Source organism: Cyclopterus lumpus, chromosome 3 (assembly GCF_009769545.1).
Source record: "Cyclopterus lumpus isolate fCycLum1 chromosome 3, fCycLum1.pri, whole genome shotgun sequence".
Classification (NCBI taxonomy): Eukaryota; Metazoa; Chordata; class Actinopteri; order Perciformes; family Cyclopteridae; genus Cyclopterus; species Cyclopterus lumpus.
Window position 1 is genome coordinate 24,600,287 of NC_046968.1, and position 13,353 is coordinate 24,613,639.

General features: G+C 42.3%; 1 protein-coding gene across 1 annotated transcript in view; it reads left to right on the forward strand.

Annotated features, from left to right (window-relative positions):
• Window positions 1–13,353, forward strand: part of trip4 (thyroid hormone receptor interactor 4) — a 68,193-nt gene that overhangs the window by 22,366 nt on the left and 32,474 nt on the right. Inside the window, exon 12 of the mRNA XM_034529572.1 lies at window positions 2,756–2,858. Coding sequence (XP_034385463.1) covers window positions 2,756–2,858 — 103 coding nt within the window. The remainder of the gene's footprint in view (window positions 1–2,755; window positions 2,859–13,353) is intronic.

Genomic DNA, 13,353 nt, shown 5'->3' on the forward strand with positions numbered 1-13,353 from the left:
CGGGGGAAGGTAGCGAGGCAAAGCGGCACATTCAACAGCTTTAAATGCTAATTAGCTAATGGCGGGATGAAAGAGGCGTTTCACGTGAACACACTCGTAACTCCGGCTGCAGCTCGTTTTCATCTGAATTTAGCAAGACCACCACCATTTTGTTTCCTTGAGTACCTCAGACGTTATACAGCCATCTTGTGCAGCCGTGAGGTTTTTATGTAACGATCTCAGACGAGGCAAGACGCGCGCCGTGGTACTTTCCACCTTTTTGAATCATCTCTTATTTATTGTCTTATACGATTATTATTACCTCATAGAAACATTCTCTAGGTTTTAATGTGCTTTCATCTCGGGGCGGGGGGGGGTGCAGGCGAACCACTTAGACACAAACGCAAACCACTTTTCAGACGCGATTACGTAACATTGCTGGTTTCATCGAGCTGTTGAAGTGATGTCGTTCAGACATGCGTCAGTTTCACCAACTACTCAGAATGTTCCTGCCTGTGTTTATGAAGTCGAACATGCACTGAATGACAGGAAGTTATGTTGGGATGTTAATAATATGCCCACATGTTGCATTTATTATTTTTTTATGGATATTCATTTTATTCAACATTTGCATGCATTCACATTCATCTGTACCTGAACATCTTTTTGGTATTGGAAGCTTTCTGTTTTCCGTTTGCAGTCGGGGTGGCTTTAACTAATCACGTTTAAAGGCTCGTGGTTGAATGCAGCTCAACGGATTGTGTGCGAAAGCCAAAGAGGTCGAACGCATCGGCCCAAATGCAATCTGTCGTCCAGCTACGATTCAGCTTTATATTGGTTTAAGATTAGGTTGTAAACTGTCTCTCCAACTCCAGTCTCACATCACAAGTTGCTAATCGGACTGTAAACAGGAAAAGAAAAAAGGAAGTCCGATATGTAATGTGATGGTCCGGCTATCAGATGGTTACACTGGAGCATCACAAATATAGCTCTGTCATATTTACTGTCAACTCTGCTCTGTCTGTCTATTTCTGGGCAGAGCCTTTTACTTTTTTTTAGCAAAGATTTCTTGGGGACTAATTTCAGATGCGAATTAATTGACTTTTGGTGCCCCCCTGAATGTGTGTGGCACCAGATTCACAACGGTTTGTGTAGGATTGACTCAAAACAGACGAATATAATCATGACATTGCGTGTCATCCACGGCAACGGTGTGTGGCCTCATTTATGTGTTATTTTTGGGAACGGTTACAAATATAAATAGTCTATATAGGCCTGCAACTGATGATTGTTTTCATTGTTTATTAATCTTGACAATTGAAAAAAATTGCCAATGAGGAATTAGTCAACAATGTCTCTTTAACATTTCTTGGCTCCAGCAATGATTTGAACATCAGTCAATAGGAATGATGCGTTGCACATTGCTGCCAATGCTTTTGCCCTCCGCACAATGTTGAATATAAACAGAACCTTTTTATTGTTTACAACATTGCTAGCGTTTGTCCCACGACACCACATTCCTGGACCCGCGACCTTCATCTCGTTTAACCCCCATTAAATCGCACATAGTTTTGGGTCCGCCGGGGGAATTTTTCCATCTTGGAGACGTAATTTTAATTGGAATCGCTGCGTGTCGTTTCGGTAGGAGGAAGCAAGGGGCTCTTTTCAGGTCCTCATCAATGTCTAACAACTCTGAGTGTTTACATATTTTATCACTCACCGGTGTGTTGCACTCAAGTCGACATGGACCGTAATCAGAAATAAACATCTCTCTGTCATCTCCCCCCTCCCCCCCAGTTTGTCAGCCCCCATATATACAAAATGGGCTGCAGACTTTGTTGATTTCCCTTAAAAGCCCCCAAATATTTGTCACAACCTTCAGAGCTCCTTTTTTTGGGGGGGGGGGGGGGGAGAGATAGGGAGAGTGTGAATAAGAGACCGGTGGGCAGCCGGAGAGGAAAAAGCATGCTGTCACACGAAGAGAGCCGCTTCCTGGCCGGCTAGATGCAATCACAGGCACTATCTGATAACGCTGGAGGAAATTGGATGAGCTGAGAGCCGTTGGCTGCCAGTGATGGAAAAGATGACTCCTTTGTCACTGTGTCAGTCTATTCCATACTCTCACCTGAGAGACCAATCAATAACACCGGGAGAGAGAGAGAGAGAGAGAGAGGTATGCCGTGGGCTGCTGTCAATTATGTGCTGTAAAACATCCCCTCCATCATAGCGCTGAGGTGTGCATAAATATGTCATGGATATGGTTAAATGTGATGCCTTTCTATGGATATAGAAGTGTGCTTTTCATCAATTCTGTCAACAGTTCTTTTGTGTAATTACGAGACGAACACGTGAATATTGTACGTACGTTTTAAAAAATATATATATATATATATATCCACCTGCTGAGGAAAGTATTTTTGGGATTTTGTCGCCGGTTGTGATAGATTTTTGTCTCATCCTTGCTGCTCGCGAGTGGCATAACTGCTCTCATTAGCAACTGCATCATTAGTTGTGCAATTACAGTGCAAAAAACCCAGAGAGACTCATAACTATCAGTTGCTGTCAGGGCATGTGGTATTACATCAGGCGTGCACGGAGGACATCTTGCTTGATGCCGGCGTATAAACAGACACTCACTGAATGATTCATAATCATGAAACCGCTCAGGAGATTTACCATATTCTGTGCCCAATCTAGTTCTGTGTAAGATGATGCTAAACTGTTCTCTCTCTCTCTTTATTCCCATCTCTCGCTCCTCTCCTCCCCCCCCCTGCAGTTCCCTGGAACCTGCGAGGAGTCTGCTTCACCATTTGTCTTCATCTGCACCAACCCCCAGGAGCTGCTGGTGAAATTCCCCATGAAAGGGAAGCACAAGATCTGTAAGTCCTACTTCAATCACGTAAGGGGAAGTGGAGTGGATGAAATTAGCCTGTGCCAACTGGATTTCTTTTCCAACTTTCTTTATTATTATATATATAATAAATATAAATATATATTTATTTTTTTATTATTTATATTTATATATATTTAATTTATTTATTTATATATATATATATATATATTATTTATTTTTGTCAGCTTTCTCCTCTGCTTTTGTATGCACACACACGCGCATACATGGACCTGCAAAAAAAAAAAAAGTGATAATGCCAGACTGATTCCTATATGTTCATTAATTAAAAAATGAAAACGCACAAATCGTTTCCCCGCGTACGCATCGTACCGATCCTCTCCGAGAGCCATCTGTAAAGACGGGGATTTTTGCTGTCTGGTTGCCTGGGGGACGAGCCAGGCCCGGATGTGCGGTGCTGTTGCTGTATTGTGTGATTTATAATAGGACTCGAAACACATTTTCCCTCCGCTGCCATAGCTGCTGCTGCAAAATGATGTACCTGCAAGCTCTTTTGTTAATATTTCAAAAAACCCTGAATACTTTGAGAGCTTTGTTTATGCAGCTGTGGCTCTTTCAGATCTTTCTAGATTGATAGAGAAGGTGGTGGGGGTTTGTTTTTAGAGAGAAAGGCTAAAGGTCAAATGTAGCAGGAGCTGTGTTATTAACATGATGACCTTGTCTACCATGTTTATGGTTTAGCACAGTCATGACCAGTGGGGAAAAAAAATGAAATGAAGCGCTTGCAGGTCTTGATAAACTCGTTGAGCTTGATCACTGATACAAAAGATTTTCCGAAGACTATTAATGTTGTTAAAGTCCTCCTCGCTGTCTTTAATGGTTCATACGTTTCATTCTGACTGTGATTAACATGGCCCTGAATAAAAGGCTGAATTTGGTGAGACATGCTGACACATTGCTTGCTGTCACTGTCACAGTTCGCTGGAGGGAAATCTGGACTCGCATTATTTAGAGCTGCAGTAGCTCGTGGTTTTATGAATCGGCATCTCACCCTCTATCGGCGGGGGAATAAATATGGCTTCGTTGAACTCGCCCCCGTTGTAAATTGTTAATCATCAATAGCCTTTTTATTGTTAAATTTTACAGTTAACTGCAGCTTGTTTCTTTCTTTTTTTTTACAGTTCAGTTCTCATATTTTCTCCAAAAGGGCCGAATATTGAACTTTGCGGATTTGTTTTCTGGGAAAAGATTAAATGCTGAGAAACACTTAGGTATGCCTTTACTCTTTTGTTTTTGTTTTTGATGGCCCTCCATTTATAACGTCTACAAAAACATCATCCCAGCAGTATCTTTAAGGAGGTTCCCTTTCTTCTGAACCAGTGGCATGTTTGCAAGTCATAACCTGCAAAGAGATATGATGCTACAATACAGTCTCCCGGCTTTTGTTCCAGCTCACACGCCTGTTTACTAGTGCCGTCGTCTTGACTGCCGTTCCTATTTTAGTTAAACTAACACTTAATATCCGGACATTAACAACACAAAAGATCACATCACGTAACAAATTGACAAGTTAGAGCGTTGACGTACCCTGCCAGCTGATAATTCTGTACATACCACATTGTTGGTGTACTACGACATGTAATTCAAGAACCTGTGAAATTCTTTTTGCGTAATGAATCACAAATATGCAACGTTGTTAACTTATCATCATGCATCAAAGGTTACTTCCCCACCTTTTAATTGCAATAGGCTATCTATGATTATAATAGCCGTCATACATTCCATATACCACGTGTACAGTATTTTGCACGCATACGCCGTCGTCGTCATCGATCACAACACACTCCCGGCTGTCCACATTAGCTCTGGTATTTGGAGCGGTTATCCTGACCCGCCCGGACCCACACAAGTCCAGCCTGTCTTATTCTTCTGTCACCAGCTAGCTTTTCACTATCTCACTCTCTTGCTCTCTCGCCCCGGCTCTTCCACCTCAATTCCCACTGCATCTCACGGGTCAAGGCATTGCCGCTCATCTTACTCAGGGGGGCTTAGCGCAAGTATTTTATATTTTTTTGCTCCCCCGGCAGCTTACATCGACAAGATCCTCTTGTCTCTTGTCACCGGCATGGCCAGCCATCTCATGCCTCATCAGAATGAGCGAGGAAAAAAAAAACAGGCCGGCAGTCCCTCTGCTTTTTTCGGTTCCTTTCAGCCGACTCTGTGCTTTATTGCATAACATGCACAGTTGTTGTTGTTGGTTTTTTTCATTAGTGTGTTCAACTTTAATTTGGTGGATAGTGTTTAAAAAAATTAAAAAAAAACACATGTAGGAATTGCATTGTGCTGAGATTGATTCTGTCATTAAGCAAATGCTGCAATCGTGTTGTGGAAAAGTGGAAGTCGTGATTAATATGAGCTGGTGGAGAACTAACTAGCCCTGACATTACAAAATATCATGTTGAAAATGTTAGCGGGGCTTGGCTTTATTTATTTATTAACTTCCCCATTAGCTGTTACCTTGGCAACAACTCCTCTTCCCTGGGTCAATTCAAGATAAGCATACAGGTGAAACGCTCGGACATAACAGCCATAATCTCCATCCATCAAAGTCCGTATTACTTTAAATTTCATTTATTATTAATCTGTTTACCATCAGCGCCGAAAAATATATTTTGGGCGTAAGTGCTTTGGTAGAGTTTTATTTATTTATTTCACTTCTTTTCTTCTTGCTGCGCTCTCCTGCATATTGCGCTTGATGATTTGCAGCTGCTTGCATTTTTTTCTTTCTTTGTGATATGAATGGGAATTGTTTTGATCTGTCTGACTGGCAAGCCAAACCAATGAGCTGAGAGCTGCATGAATGCTGCAGTCTACCGTGTGTGTGTGTGTGTGTGTGTGTGTGTGTGTGTGTTTCTTGTGGGGTCGGCAGCTTCACTGGCAGTGTGGCAGTATTGCATATTACAGCGTGGAACACCCACATATGGATGAACGCTATTGGAAGCGGTTGCCAATTATCAAATAAAGTGATGCTGTCTCTCTCTCTCTCTCTCCAGACTGGTTTACAGTTGGCTTTGTACTGCAGATGATATGTTAGGCGATGCTCGATGCAGGTTGATCAGTTATTACCCTGTGGAGGAGTCTGTGACATTTAAAATGGCATGCAGCCAAGGCTCACTCCCTGTAATAAGGGATATGCATTATGGTTTATGGTCGCATCCTGTGAACATTTGTATCGATGTGTGTGTGTGTGTGTGTACGTGCGCGCGCTTCTGAGCTGAAGGTCAGTCCAGACGCATTGAAAGCTATTTGGCTCTCTGACACGGATCCACATTTCCCTTTCTCTCTCCCCCTTATAGCCGGCCTACGCTCGCCGTATGTGTTTAATAGCCCGACATCATGCGTATGATGTGGCTGTGTGCACACGGCGAGTGTGTACACAGCCACGTAGTAAAAGTGAAACACAAAATCATATACCGCTAAAAAAACAAACATTTTCTCCGTTCAGCCTTCGTCGGCTCTGATGAAAAATGCCAAACCAAACTTGCTCTCCACCCAAAAACAACATTCTTTTTTTATTTTTACGTCTCTAGTGAAAAGGGCCAAGGCGACTGGACCTTTTCAGCTGATCCTAAAGACACAAAACACACTAAATGATGTAAACTATAAGTACCCTCCTCAGGCCATGACACATTCTCAACCAACATTGGTTTGCCAGGGTTACGACGGGCTGTTCATTATCTTGTAGCATGCAGAGATCCGTGAGTCAGATCTCTTGGCCTCGTCCTGAACCTTAAGCCAGTTGGAGGCATCACAATTAGCAGCCACACATGTTTGATTTTAACGACTAGAGTCTGAACCAGATCCAATAGTCTGGCGGAGATCAGAGCTCGGACGACGTTTGTAATGAATTCAGTGTGCGATGGCGAGGTGGGGGAGTTTCCTACATAAGCCATGCCTGTTCCATCCCCCTTTTGTCATCATAAAGTGAATTTATTTTTATTAACTCTTAATCGCCGTCCATCTCGACCTAAATTGTTCGACATCACGCTTTCGACTGTCGCTGCCGATCGAGCCAGAAGCTGCTTCTCTCTCTCTCTCTCTTTCTCTCTTTCTGCTGTTCCTCCGCAGAACAAAGCATGAGGTAACCTGAGAATTATGTTTGACCTTCCTCCTAGGATGCCTCCAAAGAATTAAAATCCTATTGCTCCCAAGCATGAAGGGTGGATACCCAGAGTAATGTTCCGTGAGTGAATCAAATGGCTTTAAGCCTTGTTTAAAGAGTGCTCGACCAGCAAGAAAGAAAGAAGAGAAAGGAGGAAAAAAAACAGCAAATCTCTTGTACAAGCACTCCCATATTCAACTGACTGAAGCACTGAATTAGTCAATGAAGAGCAACAGTTCAAGTATTCAAAATGTGGTTGATAAGCTCAAGGAATCTGTTGCCTTTTGTTCCATCTTGGGATCATTTGGCAGGCTTCATTTAGTACGAGTAGATACGGCTGCAAATGTTATCGCGATTTTAAAAGAATACAATTTTAAAAAGAAGAAATTCTGCTGATGAAGTGTGTATTTGTTCTATAAAGATTCAGCCTTTTTTATATATATATATATATATATATATATATATATATATATATATATATATATAAAATCAGAATGTTCCTTAACAGCTTTTAAAAGCAGAAAAGGTCATTTCCAGAGCTCTTCACTGCGGTGCCGAGCATATAGCTCTTGTGATATTACATATGAATTCAGTGAGTGCTTTGTGAGTACTGGCTTATCTTTTTTATTATTATTTTTTATTTTTTATAAAGATTAGTCACTCTGATGACTCTCCAGCAGATACAAAAGAGCTCTTTTTTTTTCTTTTCTTTTTTTTTTTGCTGAGGTTTGATCCAACTGCAGGGAAGAAAGTCCTGAGTATAATTACTAAGATGAAGAAATTCCACTCCAGCTTCAGGTCATGAGATCTTTTTATCTCTACTAGCGTAAGTCATTGACAAATAGATAATCTCAGAATCACCGGAGACCAGAGTCATTCCAAAGGACCTCGAGGTCGACAAAGTCTTCACGCCCGGAGCGCCGACTTGCACCTATGCAGCTATATTTGAGCCGGTAAAAACAATTATCAATAGCAAACACTTTTTTTTTTTTAGGAATATTCCTCCACTCTGCTGTGTGTGTAGTTGTTGATCACGGAAGTAAATATTGGATAGTATTAGATGTCATGAGAAATGGAGTTTCCTTTTCTATCACACATGGACAGTCTTGCTTAAATCATTTATAATTTAAACAATATGAGGAGGTTCTCCAAATACAGGTGAGTTTTTTTTATTTTTTTTATTGCCAGTTGAATGTTGCTGTCACGGGCAGAAACAAATTGATTAAAGTACACGCTGTTGGACGTGTATTGTCGAGCTCGGTGAAAACAATGAGCTGCGTAATTATAGACCAATTGCTCCAATTTGCCACCGTCAAACGAGGGGACGTTATTTATTTCTCTTCTCTCCTCCCGTTATCTCTTTTTTTTTTCTTTTTTTTTTGGAAGAAAACCACAACAAAATTAAGCCGTAATTGCTCGTGTCTTGCGAGGCGAGTCGGGTTTGCAATCTGGTCGGTGTTTATCATCGGCGACGCGATTGTGGACGTGAAATGTGCCCGCTGTCTCTAATAGCCATTTAATGGCCTTTTTTTAAAAAGGGGTCACCCTCAAGACTTCAGCACTGGTTGATTTGGTGATTACCGGTGGTTACCGGTGGTTACCGGTGATGCAGTTCGACACGAGCAGCCAAGATCCACGTGCTTCCATGGCAGCCCGACTAACTAAAACCAAATGTTGTTTTAATAAGGAAGTCGGTCAATAATTGGCCACCATCATGTCACAAGCAACCCTGATATCGGTAGCGGCGACTGTGGGTCAGTGGTTAGCAGCTCTCTTTCAATCGGGGTTGGTGGTTCAACCCCTGCCCTAGTCGATGTGTCCTTGAGCAAGACACTTAACCCTGAGTTGTTCCCTGTAGCTGTGTCTACGGTGTGTTAATGCAACATGGTTGTAAGTCGCTTTGGATAAAAGCGTCAGCTAAATGAAATGTAATGTAATGATATGATTTGTTTTAATGTGAAGCAACAGCAGCAGGAGGAAATGTCGTGTTTGCATGAGCAGTGACTTACTATGGCTCATTGATAAATAATTGATACAGTAATGGTAGAGCACATGCACACCTCACGTCCCTCGTGCACGCGAAGACCAGTAGGACTTGGAATGGCGGACTCCGACACCAACATTGAAAAATGCCTTATGAAGCCATAATTGGAGATTGGCTGCGATTAAATATTATTTTTTTTAAAAGGGTTCTGATTTCTTAAATACTATTCTACGGCTCTAATTTAGTATATATATATATATATATATATATATATATATATATATATATATATATATATATATATATATATATATATATATATAATTTAAAAACTTCATAATAACACGCTCATAATTAGTGCACTGCAATGGGGCTGTAATGTATACCCTATGTAAACGCATGTAATACAGCAGCAGCACTCGTAGCTACTGCATCATGATCTGTCTCCATGAGCTCTGGTAAAACATTGCTGTACGATACATATTCAACAACCCTATGGGAATTGCTTGAAGCAAAAAAATAATCTATATTTAGTAGTTCCTGCGTGAGAGCCACGTGCCAAGGGACTAGTGAGTATATGTCACCGGTTGTCTTTGTTTGTTGTGCATTTAACATCACAACCCTTGTACACATTGACTTTCCAGCTCTCGCTCTCTCTTCAATATCATTTGCATCTTCAGCGCATGCATTATGGAGCCGTGGCAATATGTACGGCTTCTATCCCTCAGGTGGCACCGCATATGGAAAACAATATATTCATAGTGAAAAATATTGCAGTTGAATTTTGCTCCACTAACCATCGGCTGCACTGTTACCTTGTGATTACCTCTTTGTTTTATGTGTGAAATCGCAGCACCGTGGCATTGCAAATAGAGAGAGACAATTACCTAACAAACTCCTTCTCTCCTGAGGTGGTCAGGATTTTATTATTATTTTTTATCCTCCCCTTCGCTCTTCCTCTGTCGTCCACTGCTAGGAGACAGAAAGAGGTTAGAGCGACGGAAGTCCTTTTTTTTAAATTATTTATTCATGAATTTTTCGCATTTAATATTCATGCCTCCTTTTTTTTTTCAGGACTATCTGGGTGCATAGGAGAATTTTCTGCCTCGGAGGCGGCCGGGGCCAAAAATCAGGTTTCAGCTCCAATGAGCTCAGAGGATAAAGGGAAGAGAGAGGCAGAGAGAGAGAGGGGGGGGGGGGGGAACAAGAGAGCAGGGTTTCATGTGTTCTCTAGTAAATGAGAGGCAGGCCTTGAAGGTGACAGGCTGTGTTTATTACTGATCTGTCAGCCGGTTAATGGGGAGAGGAGAGAGCTGAGCTGACGAGCAGAGACCAGAGCACACGGACATGGCAGCAAGAGCGCAGCCCCAAGCAATAAACTTTGCCATACTCGATGTGCTTGTCCTTACAGATTCACCGACAACACTGCTGTACTTTTCTAAAGCCCAAATGATACATTCTGCATCCCTCTGGCTGCGTCTGCAAGAGTCTGCGCGCCCGAGAAAACGTATGACTTTGCGTGACTCCACACAGAACAACGTGCAAGCGCTAATGCACATGCAGACAAGCTGAAACTCGCTTCAACCGGGGTGGGGGGAGGCGGGGGCGCGTGGGAGAATGTGCACACGGGGCGATCTGAGCAGGTTTTCTTGTCTCCTTTTTTCTTTTACGCTTGTACGGAACGATCAGCCCGCTTGGCGCTGTGGGCGTTGTTTGGGATTTTTTTGGGTAGGCGTGCTCTTTGGCTTCTCGGCGAGCCTTTGCGAAGCCGCAGTTACCCAGAACACCTGTGTGGAGGTTCACGGGGGGCCGTTTGCGTAAATCTTCTGTCTATTTTTGGACCAAATCCGATCATCAACACGTCGGGAAACAACAGGCGCCCACTTTCACCTCAACGACCGCTTTAGTAGAAAACAACTTGCACAGAATAATCACAGGAAAGGCTATTATGAAAGAATTAATGGTTCCCTTTGTCACGGAGGTTGTGGTGTTATCAGGCTATCTTAACAGATTCCAATAAAAGAGTATTATATTGTCTCTGTGCAGATGAGACTCCAGGTGCATATCTAAGATTGCAAGATTCAGTAAATTGACCATATTTTACTTACTTACTGCATTTACTTGACTAAGACAAATATGGTATAAGTACTGTATCCTGTGATTATCTGTGTGTATTTTGATGTAGAAATGCAGATTATCGTTGAAATAACGTTGAGTTTTTTCTCGCGTAGCTTTGACATGCTTAGTATTTGATTGCTCTTGAGCCCGCAGGTTTTCTCAGCCGCCTCCTCGGTTTCCCCCGTCTCAGCAAATGGTGATGAAGACCGCGTAAAGATTTTGCTCTTTGTTGTAGCAATAGATTTGTCTTTCCTTATCTCGGCTGAAGCATTGTTGCCTTTTATCAGTCACCATTACAAAAATCCATATCAATCAGCATTTGACGTGCCGGGCGCGTTCTTCAGTGTCACGTTTACCGCATGAGCGGCAACGCTTTCTGCAGATTCTGTCGAGTTGTTATTTTAATGTAATGCAATTATCGTGCGTTCCGGAGCTTCGTGCGTACGCGTGTCTCCGTGCTGCTCTGGTTTTCGAACTGATACCTGCCTCCTGTGTGATGAATGCGTTCAGCGATACTGTAGATGTGTGAGAAGCGTATTCGTGTCTCTTGTTGGGGAGGGGGGGAGGGGGGGGATATAGATGTTACTGCATTGTTGCACAAGCCAGTTTTTTTTCTGATGATGCCTGTGAGGGTTGTACTCCAGAGGTTAAAATTGATTTAGTCTTCAGGAATATAGCGTGGATGAAAGTGTAGCAAGGAGAGTAATGCCTGTTTCATGCACTCTGCGCAGTGGATTTAAAAAAAAACAAGGGCTTTGGAACCAAATTATTTCTGCGGAAGTGATCTTAGCTTTTTTTTACTGCGGAGGGAGAGAGGAAAAAAAAAAACGTCAAACCCTTTTTTTTGACGTGCAGGTTTGGGCCCCATCATAAGTAGCCGTTTCCATTCTTACCTCGGCCTCATAAAGTTCACGGCGTTCGTTCTCAGTGCATCCGGATCCGGGGGGTTTGAACGCTACTCATCTCACAGCATCACAGTTCTGTTCTCTGGTCTCACACACTCACATTATGTGGGTCAATGTTCATGAAGCGAGACGCACGTACAGCGCTTCCACTGGCTTCCCTTCATCTCGGTGCCTCCGGGTGCGTTGTATATAAGTACGTGCAAATGCGGGGGGAAAAACAGATTTTACACATCTAGGGGTCCGTCCCTTTTGTGACTGGACCCTTATGTTGGTGAGTGTTCTGTTTTCACTCCCTCATGTTCTTTTGTTTTCCCTGTTTTGTCCATCTTTTCTCCCCCTCTGGCTTTGTCTCCTTCCCTAAGCCCGTCAGAGTAATCAATCTGGATCGGCCCTGAAAAGGGGGGATGCAGACAGATGTGCTTTGCAATGTGATCGATGTTCTTGATTTGTGAGAGATTACTCCTGCGTGTGTGTGTGTGTGTGTGTGTGTGTGTGTGTGTGTGTGTGTGTGTGTGTGTGTGTGTGTGTGTGTGTGTGTGTGTGTGTGTGTGTGTGTGTGTGTGTGTGTGTGTGTGTGTGTGTGTGTGTGTGTGTGTGTGTGTGTGTGTGTGTGTGTGTGTGTGTGTGTGTGTGTGTGTGTGTGTGTGTGTGTGTGTGTGTGTGTGTGTGTGTGTGTGTGTGTGTGTGTGTGTGTGTGTGTGTGTGTGTGTGTGTGTGTGTGTGTGTGTGTGTGTGTGCGTTGGACTGAATGGGAGATGTCTGCTAGCGAGCATGGGTGCAGTTGGCGCGCTCCCTTGACTTTGTTCATTTGTCAGGTTAAGAATCGAGGATCAATGGGTGGATTATTTGCACAGTTCAAGAAGCTGGCGGAGGTGAGGATGTTAAACTCGACGCGGCCGATGAGTCACTTGATGTGGTTGAAAAAGTGAGCCACGGCTCCGGCCCAGGCTCACTTAAGACGGGCTTGTGATGGAGTGCAGGCTCTAATTCCGTGTATTTATTTATTTTTAGATTTCGGTTGTCATTCAAGAATGTATTTGTTTACTAATATTGCCCATATTTCAAAATGAAGACTTTGGGGTGGACAAATTCGAATTGTGAAAATTGTCGTGGCATCCATTATCTTGATTTAGGTATTTCAGTCCAAACTATAATCTACTTCTGTTTGGATATTGTTTATTTTATATATATATATATATATATATATATATATATATATGTGTGTATATATATATATATATATATATATATATATATATAATGTGTGTGTGTATATATATATATGTGTGTGTATATATATATATATGTGTGTATATATATATATATATGTGTGTATACATATATATATATATAT